The sequence below is a fragment of the Diabrotica undecimpunctata genome, chromosome 4 (genome assembly GCF_040954645.1).
Source record: "Diabrotica undecimpunctata isolate CICGRU chromosome 4, icDiaUnde3, whole genome shotgun sequence".
NCBI classification, from domain to species: Eukaryota; Metazoa; Arthropoda; class Insecta; order Coleoptera; family Chrysomelidae; genus Diabrotica; species Diabrotica undecimpunctata.
Genome location: NC_092806.1, coordinates 18,674,876 through 18,694,561, shown reverse-complemented (window position 1 = coordinate 18,694,561; position 19,686 = coordinate 18,674,876). Strand labels below are relative to the sequence as shown.

Sequence of the window (19,686 nt, the reverse complement as noted above, 5' to 3'; positions counted from 1 at the left end):
ATGTGAATTCTTTCACTTGCTCAAAGGTATGGTTGTTAATTTGAATTCTCTGTTGGATAATTAGGAGTTTTTTAGAAATCAATATATATTTGGTTTTTTCCTTATTTACCACAAGTCTTAATTTACTTGCCGCGTCCGCAAGCCTTGTAAAACACTGCACCTTATCGAATATATATCCCATATCGTCAGTTAATGCGAGAATTTGCGTCGATCTATTAAAAATAGTTCTATTCATTCTAATATTTAATTGTATGATTGCCTTTTCCAAGGCAATATTAAAGAGGAGACACCCAGAGCGTCCCCCTGTCTTAGATCATTATTAATGTCAAAGAACGTAGAGTTTTCTCCATCGAGCAAAAAGACAAAAGAGGGAATGTAAAGGTAGTGGGGGCAAAAATATTGTTAGACAGGAAGTGCCATCTTGAGAGGCCACATTAAACAAGGAAAGAGAGACTCTTTCCTTGTTTAAGAAATCAAATTTAGTTGGGTTATGTTATTGCTGATGTTATTGTTTGTCCCAACTGTCACATGAAAGATTATTTGTATTTTCTATTGAAGTTTTTTATCAATTGTTTCACATTTTAGACTATTATTGTTATTATTCAATTAAAACTTTATCGTGTTCTAGTGTTAAAAAAAGTATTTTAAGTGTATTATGTATTAATATTATGTAATATTAATATTATGTAATATTACAAATAAATAGATAAATTAGAACCCCTACACCACTGTATGATTATTGTGAAGTGTCATGAAATTTAAATTTGGCGCATTCGCATTTCCGGATATGTCCGCCATCAGAGGCCACTTTTTTGGTCTCCTTTTCATAACGATTAGATTCCCTCTTTTGTCTTTTTGCTCGATGGTTTTCTCCTTCATTTATAACTCATGAGCTTACGTTTTTCATTGTTAGTTGAGTCAACTTAACTAACTCAGGTGGGATCCCAAAGTCTATCATTGCATTATTATAATGCAGTTCTTTTTATACTGTCATAGGCTGCTTTGAAGTCGACGAAGAGATGGTGTGTGTCTATGTTATATTCTAGTGACTTTTTCAGAATCTGCCTATGTGCTTGAATTTGATATTTAGTAGTGCCTCTATAGTTCTCTCACTCCAGTTGATGCAACCTTTTTATGCAACGGACATATTATTCCCTTTAGCCGCATACTTTAATCATACTGCTACTTTTTTTTTTGTTATACTTATCAAATCAAAACCCTAAAATGTAATAACTATTTTTAAACTATACTATTTCAAATATAGTTTAATTGTTAGTTAAATTCACTTCTCCATATAAATCATTCTCCATGGTTAAGTCTAGTTTAACTCCTCCTAAAGTTAAAATTATACGCAACTAGAAAGGGTTAAAATTTTACAATGGTCATCTTATCCAGAAGTCTTTGTTACTCCATCTCTTATTAAGCTCGTCCTCTCTATCTCTCTTATAACTATCCGATAACATTCGGCTTAATGACTCGCAGATAATAATGAGTTATGTGCGAGTGGCTGTGTGAATTATTATGTATCTAAAGGCCGGGATAGTGCGACGAAAAACCTAATTGACTTGTTAGTCAACAAATAGATTTAATTTTAACTTGATACATATTGTTTTAGATCAACGACAAAATTACACTAAATTTTTTCTCGATATTATGGACAATAAATTAAATAAGCAATTTTTAGAAATTCGTTAGAAATGTATCATTTAGAGATTTAGGTAAACACATATAATCATAGACAAATATTTAAAATTACGAAGTTTTACATTCGTCTTATTAATGGCCGAGTTATTGGCGGATATTTTGGAGTTATATGCCAAGTGCTAGTAGAGATATTGCAATTGAAATACTTAAAAAATCTCAGAAAACGATGATTTTGAAAACAAATAAAATTCAAAAAGATACCACCTGCTTATAAGTCACTAACAAACAATAACGAATGATAACTATATAGTTGCAGTTATATTATTATCAGGTCTTATTTCATATATAATCATAGACAAATATTTAAAATTACGAAGTTTTACATTCGTCTTGTTAATGGCGGAGTTATTGGCGGATATTTTGGAGTTATATGCCAAGTGCTAGTAGATATATTGCAATTGAAATACTTAAAATCTCAGAAAACTATTTTGAAAACAAATAAAATTCAAAAAGATACCACCTGCTTATAAGTCACTAACAAACAATAATGAATGATAACTATATAGTCGCAGTTATATTATTATCAGGTCTTATTTCGTATTAGTACGAAATAGTGAAAACGATTTCGAATAAAAACTGGAACAACATAGGCAAGCTTTTGAGCAAAAAGGTTAAAAATTTAATAGGATAAAAACAGAGTATTTGGAATATTCATTTAAAGATGACTACAAGGGACGACTTCAAGGAATGACTACAAATAAAATGATATCTTTGGATGATGAAATGATTGTGAAAAGTAATAGTTTTAAATACAGTATTACAGAGTAATGAGGAAATAGAGATACATGCAGTAGAATTAGGGTTTGATGAATTAACTGGAAGAAAGCGAGAGGTGTATTGTGCGACAGAAAAATTCCAATGTAGCCGAAGGGAAAACTCTATAAAACAGCTATTAGATCAGCTATGATGTGCGAAACTGAATGCTTAGATGGCTGAATAAAGTAACAAAAAAATATAATTGACGCCAAAATAAGAGAGCATAGATAAACATGGCATGTTCAACGTCAAGACGCTAGTTACCCAATATAAGGACATAAGAAAGTTTCTGGAAGAAAACGGAGGGGAAGACACAAAAATATCTGGGGAGAAACGCTTAGGGAAGACGTTTTGGTAAAGAAATTTGATAATGATATGATTGGTATAAAATGCTCGTACAGAAACATTTATACGTTTAACCATCAAGAATATTGCTAGTTCTTAATTTATTTACAGGTAATAAAAGAATCAGTTCCTAAAATCTATTTAGTAGTTAAGGTTGAAAAAATAAATTTATAAATAACAAACCTTACGAAGAAAATCCTTTATTTAAACAATGCCATTAATATTATACCTAAATTATAGATAAAGACATTAATACACATAATACATTAATGAAAATAATTTGTGGTTTCTACCCTTAAAATTATATTTATAATTTATAAACATATGCACGATGATTCCCGTTTTACTTTAAGGTAATTTCTATTATACATAACTGCCGAAATGGCCATTTGGAATGTGGCATCTATAAAGCTCATAGTCTTGGATGAATTTTCAATAAAACCGTGAGCGTTAATGTCTCTAGCTAACTCCTCCCCCTGCTCAGTTGTGATATGTGAGGGCTTATTCCTTCTAAGATCCATTTTGGTTCCTAAAAAAGAAGAAAACCTGTTATTGATTTATCCGTTTTTTCCAATTTTATACTATCTAAGATTTACCCGGGGTTCAGTACATGTGACCATCTTCACACACTAAAGGTCCTAATAGAAAAAGTTAACGAATACAATTTACCAATCTGTTTAGCATTTATAGACTACGAGAAAGCTTTTGACAGCATAGAATTATGGGCTATTGAGGAAGCACTGGTCAACAGCAGAATAGATTCTAGATATAGGATATTAATACATAATATATATCAACACGCTGAAATGGTAGTCACGATGGATAACGGAATGAAAACGAGGCCAATAAAAATCAACCGAGGAGTAAGACACTATATCTCCAAAACTATTTACTGCCGCACTTGAAGACATCTTTAAATCACTAAATTGGGAAACGAAGGGAATATCGATAAACGGAAAGTATTTAAACCATCTAAGATATGCAGTACTAATAGCCGACAGCTGGAAAGAACTGAAGACGATGATCGATGAGCTTCATACAGAATCCATAAAAAAAGGACTGAAAATGAATCTGAGTAAAACTAAGCTAATGTCGAATAAAGATGATCAACCGACGATAACCATCCAAGGAACAAAAGTGGAACATGTAGAAGAATACATATATCTGGGTCAGAATATCAAGGTAAACAAAGAAAACCAAACTACCGAAATAAGCAGACGAGTAAGAATGAGATGGGCCGCATTTGGAAAACTCTCATACATACTGAAAGACAAAAAGATACCCCAAAACCTTCGAACCAAAGTGTTCGATTCTTGTATCCTTCCCGTTCTCACTTACGGAGCTCAAACCTGGACATTCACAAAAAAGAACATGGACAAGATTCGAAAAACTCAGCGAGCCATGGAACGACAGATGCTTGGTATCTCACTAATAGATCGGCAAACGAACGAAGCAATCCGGAACAAAACAAAAATAAAGGACGCCGCGAAACAAGTAGCTAAATTAAAAAGGAAATGAGCTGGACACAACGAACGTCTCGAAGATGGTAGATGGAACAAAGAAGTCGGAAACTGGCGACCGTACGATGCGAAGAGACCAAGAGGAAGACCTCAAATGCGCTGGAGTGACGATATCAAAAGAGTCGCAGGACCAATGTGGAAACGCCTAGCACACAACAGGGATGAATGGCGAGAAATGGGAGAGGCCTTTATTCGACAATTCGGATAGAAAAAGGGCTATAAAAAAAAAAAAGATTTACCCGTAACGATTAAAGACCAGTCAGTAATGAGGATACCGTTACGCCGGCCCTTGCTATGCTCGTGATCGAATTAACCATAATTTTTAGGCATTTGGAAAAGATCTACAGCTGTTTTGACATCACGAGAATTCCACAGAATTCTTGAAACATTTCAGAGAATGGGACGTACTATTTAAGGGGTAATTAGATTTTAGGAGTTTGTCTAATAAATATATTTGGGTCGTTAAATAAATAAACGTTATAAATTCATAGCGTTTTACTGTTAGTGTTAAGAGTGTACGAAGACTAGATATAAATTAAAATGAACATTACTTTAAATTCAACAACAAAGATAAGGTTTGTTTATTAAAAAGAAAAGACAGTTAAGATTTGATTTCACGTATAGTGCGTTTGTGTATCCGCTTATAAGTATTTCACCCTAAAAGGGATCTTCGGAGCGGCTATTCACAACCGCTATGAATGTGAAAATAATCTTTCCTTGAAAGAGGCTCTAAGAAGCAACTATAAAATGGCTTCGATCTTTATGAGTACGAGAAACCAATTCGCTAAGGATTTTTGTTTAGTTGAGGAGATATGTTGTGGAATATAGCCTAGTATCATATAAAATAAGAATCATCCTGAAATACTTCACACCCAAGAAAGCGGCGCCAACACAACGCAGCAGAATCACTTGGAGAGATGAAAGTAACGAACACTAGCATAAAAAAAACACCATGGTTTAGAGAGGAAGTGAAGACAAAATGTGAAGAAAAGAAGAAAGCCTTTTTACAATACAGAACGCAACAAACACAACAAGCATACAACCACTATAAACGAATCAGAAATGAAAAGGATACTTTAGTTAGACAATAAAAAAAAGGGAATATTGGCAAAGCTTCTCAAAACAGATGGAACACGACTTTTACGGAACTTACAAAGCAATATGAAGAATGATCAGAGGACAAAGAAAAAAAATGAACGAACTAATAAAAAATACATTCAGAAGAAAGCATGGACAGACTACTTTCGATCTTTATTTACTTAAGCTGACGATAAATGAAGCAGCAACACCAAAGGTGACGACAAACGACGAAATAAATACGACTTAGATGCAAGGTAGAGAACATTAAGAACTGGGTGATAAATAGATATAACGATCATATATGCCGAATTTAACGATAATATATGCCAAATGACAACAAATAGAGTAGTAAAGACGGCAAGAGACGGTTCCTCAATAGGAAGACGATCAGTAGGAAGACCACGAAAACGATGGAACGACAACTTACTGGATGCACTTTGAAAAACAGACATACATAGACATGACATAGACAGAGTCATCTCTACATAAAAAGAAGAAGAAGAGAAGAAGACGAAGATGTTATCTCTAACCAAGTAGTTCATGATGCCTCAGAAGAAATAAGGATGAATCGATAACTCATCAATAATATCGTATATTAAGCCAACCACCAACATAGCTAACAGATTAGGAGACCTGTAGTGTCTTCAACAAAGAGTAAAAGTTATATTTGAAGAGTTTGGGCTTAACTAAATGACTCAAAAATAAAACGGATGTTCAGGAGCAAAAACCGACTACCTATAGGAAGAGTTTTACTAAATGAAATACTTAGAATATGGTGAATATGTTAGGACCTGCCAACACAGAGTAAATCCAGAATTGAAAGACGAGATCAACTTTTATAAAGATGTATCACATATTTACTGTTATGTATGGATTTCATGTACGGATATACTTGGCAACGTTGCACTTGGCAAACGGAACCTCAAGTGACAGCGGTGACATGACAACCACACATGACAATAGACTCAGGTCATGGACTACATGTGAACTGAAATAATGTTAATTTATACAATACTTATAAAGCTTAATAAATTAATAAAACCCATCGTAAGTAGCTTTATGTTATATCCAACAGTCCTAAAGAGGTATACATTACATTTACTAACAAGGTTTTTCCATTACCGCTTAAAATCAGACTGTTAAAATGGTACATATTTCTAGAAGCATTGACCATGACAGAACAATTATTAAAAAATCCATCTGTTTTTGAAAAGTGTTGGGAAGAATGATCTAAAAACAATGAATTATGTAGAACAGTTAGAAGGAGAAAGCTGGAAATTGCACGATCATCTAATGAGACATACCAAATATCATTTTCAGAAATTTTTTCTTCAAAGCAAGGTTCAATATTTCTTATTTACGAGTTTCTGAAGAACTTACCCTTATGCAGTTATCAAGTCGTAATTTATGCGGAGAAAGTGCGAAGCGATTGAGACTTGATTGAGACTCAATCAGTATAGAGAGAGAAAAATCATAAAATCTCAAATAAGCTAAATGTTAAAGATAGAAAGCAATATGCGGATATTTATAAAAGTTTTCACTTAAAAGTAAATATCTATAATTTTCATTTGTATGATAACTCTTTCTACTTGAAAAATATCTCTTTAGCTTACCCGCAAGAATTATTTTGGCTTTTGGCGAGAACCTCTTGAGTTCTGGAGCCCATTTTAAGAAAACGTTTTCGTAGGAAGTCTTTTCATTCACAGCGTATGTCACGATAAAGCAGTCCACCTAAAAATATATCGACTTTGTTAATCTTAAAGTTATAGTATAAAGTTTCGTGGGAATATATATGGGTGACTTTTTATTGAATTTACATATATAATGCCAAGCGGTGAACATAAATTTTCTAAAATTTCAATAAAATATGTTTTTGTAGTGTCATAATAATAAACTGAATAAATTCAATACAATTAAAATCTCTAATTATTACTAACAACTTTTAAATAAACATTAAATGTTTTGTATTTTGAGAACGATTTCCGAAGTGGAAATCGAAATGTCAAATAAACTTATTTTTAAGTAATTTAAAGTAAAATTTTGGGTTATTCCCAACAAAAATAGGAAATTGCATTAAGTACCAATTCCCTAATATATCTGAAACAGAACATACAAAAAACACAGCTGCAACTTGGGCAGATGAAGTTCCGGAGATGCGCAGTGTCCTTTTTACGAAAAATGATCGATTACTAGAGGGTTATCAAATAAAATTTCATCCTTCCGTTATTTTGACACACAAACGCTATTTTCTTACGGTACCAGTTTTAACGGATATGTAATTTTAGAGGTATCAAATGATCGAATTGGTGCTTCACGTTAATAGTTGACAGCTGTCACTTAAATGTCGTATGTGACAGCAAAATAATTAATTTTTCTTTAGTTTTATGTTTTCTTTCACCCAAGATATATTTATATTTTATCTGGTTTTGAACATTTTGGGTTTCAATTTTTTTCTACTGAAATATGGAAGACATCTTAAAACAAGCAATATTAGTTAAAGCAAATGACGAAGTTATAGAAGATTTATTACTAAATCATATTTTAAATGATAACATACAAAATGTATATTCTGTGTTCAATTTTTATAGCTTAGAGCCTGAGCAAACCAAACAGTATTTTCGGTTTGAAAAACAGGACATTCTAAGGCTGGCACAATTATTAGGGATACCAGATACAATCTGGTATCCAAGCTAATGATCATCAGCAAGGAAAACATAACTGGAGCAAATCTGTATGTGAACCAAATGAGAATTGAACGTGTCTCACAATACAACTACTTGGGAACTATAATTAATGAGTCATGGGACAATACCAAAGAGATTAAATTGCGCATTTTAAAGGCAAAAAGTGCATTCTTGACTATGAGTTCTATGTTCAAGAACCATGACCTCACCCTAGACACAAAAATAAGGCTCCTTAAATGTTATGTGTACTCCGTGCTTCTGTACGGAGTAGAAACGTGGACGTTGAAGGCGGAAACTCTATCAAAACTTTAGGCTTTTGAGCTATGGTCATACAGAAGGATCCTGAAGATACCATGGACAGACAAAGTCACCAATGAAGAAGTACTGCGGAGGATGAACACAACTGCGGATTTGGTAAAGATCGTGAAGAGCTGTAAGCTGCAGTACTTGGGACATATAATAAAAAATCAAGGCAGATACGAGCTACTTCAATGCATTTTGCAAGGTAAAATTGAAGGAAAAAGGGCCCCAGGACGAAGACGAATCTCCTGGCTTCCTAACCTGAGAGCACGTTATAGCAAGACCTCAACACAGCTATTTCGTATAGCAACCAACAAAATCATCATAGCCAGGATGATCGCCAACGTTCGGAACGGACAGGCACCTTAAGAAGAAGATACAATCGAAAGGAACTACAACCTTAAATAACTAACATATTTTATATTGTAGGACTCGACGGACTATGCATTTTATTGCGTCGTCTAGCATACCCTAAGCGACTTAGTGATTTAAAAACCATATTTGTCTTTTTGTCTTTTTCACTATTTCCGTGTTCATAGTTGATAAATATAATGAAATATAATAAAATGTTTTATTTTTTGTCCTGCAGATGCAAACACAAAACGCCTGTTAACTACTGCACATAAATAAAATTACAGAACAGGAATTTCAATGTCTGAGTCCCGAGTCTTGACGAATTGGTGTGAATCGCTGCTAACGTTACTGTACATCAAACCCGCTATCTGACTTACTGTAACGGTGCCCGTAAACGTTAAAATCATTTACGTTATTCAATTTCCATACTGCTCATGCTGCATTGCTAAAATAACGTTACCGTATTCTCACTCTCTCACTTGATAACTCTCTATTAATTAACCCTTCTACGACCACTTATGGAAAACGACGTCATCGAAGCAGTGAACGAATTTGTATACCTAAAAGCGCTCCTTAACACTGAAAGTAATACTACCGCAGAGATAAATCGCAGAAAACAGGTGCTAGTTTGGGCTCAATCTTCTTCTTAAATCCACAATTATATCTAGAAATACAAAAAAAAACTCTACAAAACAATAATACGTCCAGTCCTAACATATGGTTCAGAGACATGGACTCTAACAGAAAGTAATGAAAACATGTTAGGATGTTTCGAAAGAGAAGTACTAAGGCGAATCAATGGAGCAGTGAATGACAATAGCGAAGACGATATAACTTCGAACTTTATAGAATATACCAAATGACCCAGCTAGAAAAACGCTCTTTGATTGGTCAACCCCACTTGGGAACCCATTGGTCAGAGAACAAGAGGAAGACCCAGAACAAAGTTGCTTGATAACATCGATGGTGACATGAGAAATATAAAAATACGTAATTACTATTTAAATGGGAATAAGCCACAATTAAAGGAGAAAGTACGTTTATTGACGTTTCAATTTCCACTTCGGAAATCGTTCTCAAAATACAAACATTAGTAAATTGAAACAATTTGTATTTTGAGAACGATTTCCGAAGTGGAAATTGAAACGTCAATAAATGTACTTTAACCTTTAATTGTGGCTTATTCCCATTTAAATAGTAATTACTTTAACATGCCACAAGAAAATAGCTTCAGAACAATATATGGAAATACGTGGTTTGCGAAGGAAGGCGATGAATAGGGACGACTGGAGAGAAATTCTTGAGGAGGCTAGGAACCACGCTGTGTTGTAAAGCCAGAATGATGATGATTAATTAACCCTCCAGTCAACTTAAAACTTATAGACTATTTAAGATTAATGATAGGTGAAGAAATCCTGTAGAGGTAACCATTGCTCCATTAGCCAAAGAGAAAACGAAAGTTCAATATTTTGTTGCAATAATAATTGGTAAATGACATGACAAAAAAGATGTATTACCTTACTTATATTAAGATATAATAAGTATATGGTCGGTATCGATCGACAGGATCAGGTACTGTCATACTACTCATGTTCCAGAAAAACTTTGAGGTGGTGCAAGAAACGAGGGCTCCGCTTTCTTGAATTAATGCTGTTTAATACATTTTTTCTGTATAATGAATATTGATGAACCAAACTGCCTTTAATAAATTTCCAGTTAGAAGTAATTTGTGAATTAATTTATAGCAATAAAAGCAAGAAAGACGGAATACGCAAGAAACTTACCTCCTACATGTCTAGTAAATCGAAGAAAGGCGAAACAAAAACGAAAAGATGCAAAGTATGTTTTATGTCAAAAATTAAAATAACACAATTTATGAGTATGTGGATTGTCATGAGAAACCAGGTTTCTACTTGGTTGATTGTTTCAAACACTTCCAAAAACAAGATGAATAGGTTAATATACTTTTATCCAACTGAAAATTGTAATGTCGATATAAAATTAAAATTAAATCTTAAAATATAAATATCCTTAAATTTTTAAAATGCTCAGTTAATATAAATTTATACTATAGAAATAATCTCAGCAAGCTGTTTTGGCTAGTCTGAAATTTCTGCCTTCTTTTAATATTCTTAAAATATTTATATCGTAAAATTTTTTCCAAATGTTCAAGTAATATAAATTCTCAAAAATAATCTTAACAGCATGTTTCGACCTATCTTCAATTTCCGTCTAATTTGAATAATATTAAAATACTACAAATTTTCAGGTAGTAAATGTAAATTTTTTAACAATATAGTAAGGCAAGCTGTCTCGAACCGTCTTAACTATTAGCTAATTAATGTAATAGGTAATAAAATTATTTCTTACTTTGAATATTTCTTAGGTAGTAAACTTTCTGTGAAATTTTATAACAATTTTATTGTATTTACTAAAACTCACGATTCGACTTCCCTTAGTCAATGCTCACGCCTCCGATCCAAGTCAATTTTTCAGAACAGTTATAATTTATAAATTTTGAAATATAGCGCTTTATTTAATATAGTTGATTTACGCACCAGAATTTAAAAATTTAAAAAATATATTGGTTAGCATGGAGTAACATGTCATCAAAATGCGCAGTGAGAGTGTTAATTTTATGTCAACTTAAAATAATTACCAAGCGGGCCTTAAAATGATTTTTTTTTGTATTATATTGATTCACAGAATACAGAATGAATACACTGGTACAATAACAGAGTTTTAAGGCTAATTTAACAGCAATAATAATATTCACACAGTTTGTTTAAAATAACAAGATCCATAAGAAAATAAAATGAATACTACAAACCAGTAAGTCGGTTCGACCTTGTTAAAATTTCAAAACGTGATATAATTTAATGTCTAACCAATGACAAACTTAAGAATATAATGACGACGTGGAAACGCCCACCAACCATGCAAACGACTGTGTTTACGTTGAGCTTATCTTGAAACTGAACAGACCGTAGTATTACTGTAACTCTTATTAAATACTCACATCTTTATAAGCTAATCGTCTCAGTTTATCAAACTCTTCTTGACCTGCAGTATCAGATAGTATCACTTTATATTCGACTCCATTTATCGGAATGAGCATTGAGTATACATCAAATCTAAAATAAACATAAATAGAATACAGCAACTAGATTTCTTTAAATAAAAAAAATCGTTGAAAGTACTAAATAATAAATATAGTATAATATTCGTGAAAATAACAGCACCGAAATTAATATCACTTTAAAATCACATGTACAATATTTACGGTTTATTTAATCGATGTACGACAGGGGTGCTCACACTTGTAGTGTCTGCGTTCTAACACAAAATATTTAAAAGACAAGCGATCGATTACCTACTAGTACAACTAATTTGATATCATATTCTTAACTAAACAATATTAACTATTCACTACTAAACGTAATAATTTTTGCTGGTGGCAATTATGGGCCACCAGTTGTCCATAATTTTTTGTGCGTTAATTTGGTGGCGCCACCAGTTGCCTAGTCTAATACCGGCCTAAGCTAGAGCTTAGATACTAAAATACGAGCCCCTTCTCATATCAGTTGGCCCACCTATGGAATTTGCAGTTTAAGTCAATACCATAAACAAATTATACTCTGCATGTTTTTATAAGTTCCCACATTAATTAATATGGCATTTTTATTAATATTTATTAAAAACATTACCCTTCTGGTTTTTTATTTATTCTCAAAAATAAAAAAAATTTCACTAAATCCTGGCTATGCATTGATCTATATCAACATATACTTTGATTTTTTCATAATTACGTTAAATCCAGAGGAAGCTATGGAAAATGACATCAAAACAATAATATTGTTTTGTAAAATGTATTTTGCAGTATTGTAAAGCTTTCTGCCGTTTGTGGATTGTACAATGGGTCGAAGTAAAGTTATCGATGAGAAAATTTGTTCAATCATTATTAGATTTTTTAATTCTGGCAAATTCAATTCGGAAATCGCGAATATGTTGCAATTGTCACGCTATAGTGTAAGAAATATAGTCAGAAGATATAAAACTACAGGTTCGGTCGTCACAAAACCTAGAAATGTACGAAAAACTAAAATAACCGAAGCAGATCGGATGGCATTAAGACGCATTATAGTGAAAAATCGACGAGCAAATTATATGGAGTTGAGCGTTTATGGAGTGACGTTATTGGCAGATACGTTTCTAGATAAACATGTCACCGAGAGGCCCACACATTAGGATCTGGTACTTACAAATTAAGTTTTATAGTTGAAAAAATTAGTACGAATTGTATTTAATAAATTTCATTTTATTTTAGGCTAAGTAAAAGCCACTGTTAACATTACAAAAAAAGAAAAATAGACTAAGATGCATAAATGTCAAAAGAGCATAAAGATTGGACTCAATGGGATTCAATACAATGGAGTGATGAGTCCAGATTGTGTTGGAGACAGTAGGAGTCGCCTCATTCGCAGGAAAAATGAAGCTTTCCATCCCAACTGTCTGAAGAGAAATGTCAAATTTCCTGCATCTGTCATGATCTGGGGCAGCATGTCATCTAAATGTGTGGGAAAGTTACATTTTATTAATGGGCCACGGACAAATATTTTCATATTTTAGAAGAATCTCTTTTACCGATTATGGAACACCGTTTCTGGAATGAGTTTCTAACAGTCCCGACTTATCTCCGATAGACTTTGTGGCGCGAAATGAAAAAAGCTTTGAGAAAATATCCTGCCAGGTCCGTCAACGAATCGAAGGAAAAATTGCAAGAAATATGGGATTAGTTTACATTAGAATTTTGTCAGAACTTGATAAAAACTATGCCCTGTAGAATTGTGGATGTCATTAAAAATAGAGGGGATGTAACTCAGTGGTAAACTTTCATATTTTTTTTGTTAATATTACATATTCTATGCGTTTTTTAAAGTTATTATTATTCTGTTTAATCAATAGATTACATTACATTAAAATAAAATATTTTCTATAATTAAGAAATTCAAAAATGTCATTCGATGCATTAAAACTTCTAAAATTTACGCTGCGCTTTTATTTTTGTTCTCTAAAATTTAATTTTCTAACGTTGGACTAACTGATATGGGAAACGGCTCGTACATAGATTTATGAAAATGCTTTTATTATGAATGCTTATAAATACAAAATATAATTTAGACATCTAATCAAGCATCTAATACTTATAGTTGTAAACTAATAATTTTCTTAAATCACTAATTTCCTTTTGAAGTTGATGCAACAACCACAAGTACGATGTGAGATATTATTTGTTCGTTAGCTGATGGCAATATTTTAATTTAAATATTTTCATTTCCGAAAATGCAAACTCGTACAAGTATGTTGATCCGATTTTTCCTGCTAACTGAAGAGCTATTTTTTTTAATTAGGGAAACCCCTTTCAAACTCACTTTAAATATTTCTAAGCTATATCTCGTAATAATCATAATTTGAGTGAGAACTCTTTCAAAACTGGAAAATCTTTAAATTCTTTTTGTTTAATTCACTCTCTTTTGTTTAAATCATTATTCAGGTCACAAAATTGATTTTAAAAACTCCAGAACCATAGCCCCCACCCGCTTCTGTAAACCAAGAATTATCCGAGAAGCCACAGATATTGAAAAAAGGTCAAATTGTCTCAATAAAAGAGATGATGACATACGGTTACCTTCGACATGGAGACCTCTCATAAAGAAAATGTCGTCCGCTCCATTCGCGAACCAAAATCTCACTGTCAGAAATGTTCGCACCAACTCCCGCGCCAATCCTTGCGCCAATCCCCACGATAACCCCCACGCCAAACTCCACCTAAACCACGTCACCATCGACGGTATAAATGAACCGTGTTCTGTTCCCAGCGGCGAAAGTGCATTGATTTATAATCAGTGTAGTAGTATCTGGGGGCTCGGGAGACTGAGACCTCGGAAGCCCTGAAGAGGATCTCGAAAGCTCGGGGTAATGAGAATCAACGCGATTCAATCTGGAAGACGGGTTTACTATTCATTTTTGTAATATATTAATCTTAGTTCTGGATTTATTCTGTATGAATTTGAAATTTCTACCCCCGGACTTCCCTCTAAAACCTCCCCTCGTAGGGGAGAAAGATGGAACACATTGATTTACGAAGAATCTGTACACCGTAAAAAAATATTTAAAACAAGAAATGTAGCTGAGATAATTTTGAACAAAAATATTCCCATTCCCGCAGAAACAATCAACGATTTTGAATATTAGTTACGCGCGCGAAATCAATTTATTAAATGAAATTTTAGAGTGTTCTTACGGCAAAAATCATTTAAAGGTGAAGAGTGCAACTTTTGGATGCAATTTTTGTATTTTGCTGTAAAAGAAGTCAGTTTCTATAAAACTGTTAAATAAATAAAAATTGCGCCATATTTGCCATTTTTTACGATATCAATATCAATCTAATCAATCATAGTCATCAATCATAGTCAGAAATCAATATAATCTATCCCTTTCATTGACCAGTCGCAGAGAAATTTCCATTTCTAGAGCCTAACCTTTAAGAACTATAACATGAAATATCAATTTTGAGTTTTGACAACAAATATCGCTGCCTTAGAACAGAACTAGTCTATGTCCAAAATTAGCTGCTTGCAGTTTTTTTGACCAAAACTTTCCTTGTTACAGTGGGAAATATTGCAGAAATATTATAAGTCCAATTTTAAAATTATTTAAGCATTTCAAATAATACTGAAGTAGTCTATGTCCATCATCTGAATTTTGTTGGTGCAGAAGTAGTGTATGTCAATATTTATCTCTTCTCATCTGAGTTGATTTAAATGATAATTTTTCGACTGTTCTAACAACCATTTAAATTTCGTCATTTTGTGTCATGTGGAACAATTTCACCCAATCATGTCAACATTAGACTGATAATTGCATTCAGTGCAATTTTCAATCCCTATGACAACACGATCGAGTTTGACAACTTCATCCAAATAAATTTTAAAATGTCACGTTTCGGCAATGAGAATGTTCAAAGTAAAAATTACTGGTCATGGCAATCAGAATTCTATGAAACCATACTTGAATCTCGATCAAGAACACCACAACAATATTATAAATATTATGCGTGGTAATAGATCTTCTATAGTAGAGAACAGCAACGAATCTAATGTTAACTTAAATTTTAATAATTGTATTTTCACTAACTGTACTTTGAATAAATAAATGTTTCGTTATGTTGAGTTATGATTTTTTTTTTCGAAAATTTATCCGCCGAATATCCCTCGGACATTGATGAATGCCTCATAATTTCTCAAGCTCGTTGCTTGGTAACAGTACTCAGCCTCCGGCTTCGTGCTGTTACCAAGGAACGAGCTTTCGATTGTCATGAAATTATCTCGTCTGTTATCAATGTCCTAGGGATATTACTACTGAAAATATACTGAGTGCAGTAGTGCAGAACTAGCCTATCCAGAGATAGACTAGTTGTGGACTCGCCAGATCGTGGCAGCGCTAGTCTGGTTTTTGTTATTATAGGTTATGCTGTTATTTTGTACCTCAAAATCAACAGTAAAAATTGTACTCTAAAAACAATCTTTTTTCTCTTTGAGAATTCAAATAATAATGTTGAGTTGGGAGAACTATATGGTGGAACTGTCACAACAATGTAAGTATTAATAATATTAATATAATTTTAACAGTTCCTGTTTGTATAATTACGTTACGTTTTAGGTTAGGTATGTGAAAAAGAGTAATTTTTGTTATTGGCCTATACATTAGGATTTATAAGAAAATCATAAATTTCAAGTTAAGTTTAATACTACTGATGATATTGGGACTGAATTTCAGGATGACATCTTTAGTAAGCCAAGAGAAAGTGTAAATCGTTCTCCCTTGATGTTTGAAATAAATGAAAACTCTAATGACTGTAGTGAATAAAACTTGCCATTTGAATTAACAAGTAAGTAGCCTACTTTAAAGTTACCTATAATCTGATTTTTTTATAGTAGTCAACAATAGTGATAAGTGAATATAGTTAAAATTATTGTTTACTTCTAATAAAAATTATACTAAATTATAATATTTTGTTACAGATTTAACTAATGTATTTGAAGATAATTTTGGCACAAATGATATACTACTAAATGTTTATAATGATACTAATTGAATAAATTGCATGAAAAATGAGATTGGAATTGTGATAGCCAGTGTGCCAGATCAAACAAATTCTAACATAATTACGAAGAAACGTTTGTTACCAGTATTTTTTTTATTTTAACTGTTTTATGAACTTAATTTCTGCAATGAAGAACAGAGAAATGAAATAACAGATTTAATTGAAGGCCATTTAAAGAACAAGATTCTTGCAAGAGAAACAAAAGAAAAATCAAAGAAGAGATGTAAAAATGATGATACCTACTTTGCAGCAATTGTGATATGCAACAAGTTCTTCAAACGCCACATTTAGATGTATCTCAGTTGTATTATCATAGAAAGCTTTCTGTTTAGAAATGGATTATTTATGATCTTCATAAAAAAGGTTATTGCCACATGCGGGATGAGACAGAAGGACAGAGAGGATCCAATGAAGTAGCTTCCTGTGTTAAAAAATTAATAGAAGAAAAGGCTCTGAAAGGAAAACAAGAAATGTGTTTTTTTTCTGAAAACTGTGGGGAACAAAATCTCAACACAAATATTGTCGGAATGTACAAAGATCTGGCTGCTAAATGTAAGATTTAAATTTCCCACTTTTCCTGGGAAAAGGGACATACCCAAAACGAAGGTGATAGTATACATAGTAATGTTAAGAGGTCTTCAAAAAATACGTGCCAAGTCAGTGGTACCTTATTGCGCGAACAGCATGTAGAAAGATTCCATACAATGTTACTGAAATGATTGAATTTTACGATTTTGTTGAATTTAAAAAAAATACTTGTAAGGAAATGGACAAAAATGAAAATGGAGAAAAGGTCAAGTGGCAGAAGGTACGTATCATAATGGTTCAGCCCGATCAACCCAATGCTGTTTTTATAAAATACAATTATGATGATGTGAATTTTATCCGAATTAATACTGTGCGTAGGACAAGACGAAAAACTTTGTCAGTACATAATGAACTGCAAATGTTGAATGCTGAAAGTGTACCTATTAGTACCAAGAAATTAGAGGATTTGAAATATCTATGTAAATCATTGGTCATTTCGACCGTGTCCCATGACTTCTATTTAAATTTAAAGTCATAAGGAAACTTAATTTAAGAAATCACTGTTTTTATAATTTATTTTGTAATCAGTGACATATTAATAAAATATTTGTATTTTTATGAACAGCGGTAATTTATTAAATTATTCCTTCATTCGACTTTACTTAAATAGAAACTGCGTTTTTTTGTAAAAATGAAGAATATTGTTAGTGTAGAACTAGCATAGGTCCAGATAAACTACTTCTGCACTAATAAATCTGATGCAGCACTAGTCAATGTCCACCTAATTATTTATTAAAACAATGAAACAAAAAAAAAACTAGTTTTATAGTAATGTAAAAGTTTTTAAATGAATTGAAAAGTATGCACAAAGTAAACGTTAATGTTTGAAAAACAAAATAATGGAAAACTAAACCTCTGAAAAACTTCAAATTGCTCTCCTGAAAAGTTGTGATTTCGGACATAGACTAGTTCTAGCAGCGATATGAGGAATATGAAATATGCCTAAAAATTACTGAATTTCAATACCCTCATAGCTAGTTAAGGAAGATAAAAAATATTATTCAAGGAAATATTGTAGAAAAAAGAAGTGTAGAGAAATGCAACATGTCATGGATGAGACACCTAACTATTTTGTGCATCTACTTGCACAAAAAACTAGAAGTCACGTGAAGAAGATTTTATCAAATATATACGCATCGTTTTCTGTTTTCTCTTTTGATATTTATAGTCTTATGCCTTTTATTCTTCATCTTCTCGTCTTTAATTTTGTCTCTTATTAGAAATATGTGACCAATACTGCGAATTTTTAGATCAGACTAACAAATTCATTAATTAAACTGAAAACTATGTTTTCGACTAAATCTAATCTCACTGGTTTTGTATTAATTCTTCTTTGTCTACTATGTTTGTTATCCATTAAGAATAAGATACTGCACAGATTTTTACGTTTTCCACATAACTTTCCTTTAAAATGCTAAAAATGAAACTGTATATTTGCACAAAATGTATAGCAACAAATGTATATCGGATTTTAAAAAGCAGTTAAGATCTCTGCTGCATAGTAATTATATAAAACTATCATAGGAGATCATCATCGTTATGTATATTTTAGTTAATACTTTGCTGAACATACAAAACATGAACAGACAAAATAGTCATAGTATGTTCACCTTGACATAATAAAAAACATACTTACACAGTTGGTACATATCTGTCATCAAATTTCTTATCTTTATACACTATCAACATACATGTCTTTCCCGTATCACCATCACCCACCACTGTGATCCTTATTGCATTTTTAGGATTCATTATTCACTATAGATATATACCATGTTTAGTCAAATTTTATTTAGCGAAAACTAAAATGATTGTTCAATTATTTTGTCAAGACAAAGCTACTGCACATATTCATGAGAAAAATGTTATCAAATATCACTTATCTGTTTATTAGAGATAGATAAGATATATAAAATAAGTGTTATACCAGGAAGATTACAGTTTCGTCACATTTTTATAAGTCTCGGGTGATAAAGATAGCTCAGTTTGATCAGTAGGTCAAACAATTGGTACATATTAACAAATTTTCGAGTTTACAAAAATTCTAATTTATATTTAAAATAATTACTTTTACCCCCAGTATCTTAACAAATGTGACGTATTCGATATTTTTTTTAAATAGAAAAGGCATATTTTTAACTAAAAAATTAAAAGCACAGAGTACAACCGTACCAAACGCATCACATTC

The 19,686-nt window shown here is 32.2% G+C and overlaps 1 protein-coding gene across 1 annotated transcript; it reads right to left on the bottom strand.

Annotated features, from left to right (window-relative positions):
• Window positions 1-2,989: 2,989 nt before the first annotated feature.
• On the bottom strand, window positions 2,990-19,374 carry LOC140438156 (uncharacterized). Its single transcript, XM_072527868.1, has 4 exons — window positions 19,135-19,374; window positions 11,763-11,877; window positions 7,019-7,136; window positions 2,990-3,334 (listed from the first exon to the last, which is right to left on the bottom strand). Exons 1-4 carry the CDS (start codon window positions 19,248-19,250, stop codon window positions 3,120-3,122), a joined length of 564 nt encoding a protein of 187 aa, XP_072383969.1. The 5' UTR covers window positions 19,251-19,374; the 3' UTR covers window positions 2,990-3,119.
• Between the last annotated feature and the right edge of the window lie 312 nt (window positions 19,375-19,686).

Bases quoted from the DNA above. Each gene is read 5' to 3' on its own strand.
- LOC140438156 (XM_072527868.1), bottom strand. From the start codon at position 19,250: ATGAATCCTAAAAATGCAATAAGGATCACAGTGGTGGGTGATGGTGAT. The intron at 11,878-19,134 runs GTAAGTATGTTT...TGTTTATTTTAG, and splicing joins GACAGATATGTACCAACTGT to ATTTGATGTATACTCAATGC. The intron at 3,335-7,018 runs GTAAGCTAAAGA...CTTCTTTTTTAG, and splicing joins AGCCAAAATAATTCTTGCGG to GAACCAAAATGGATCTTAGA.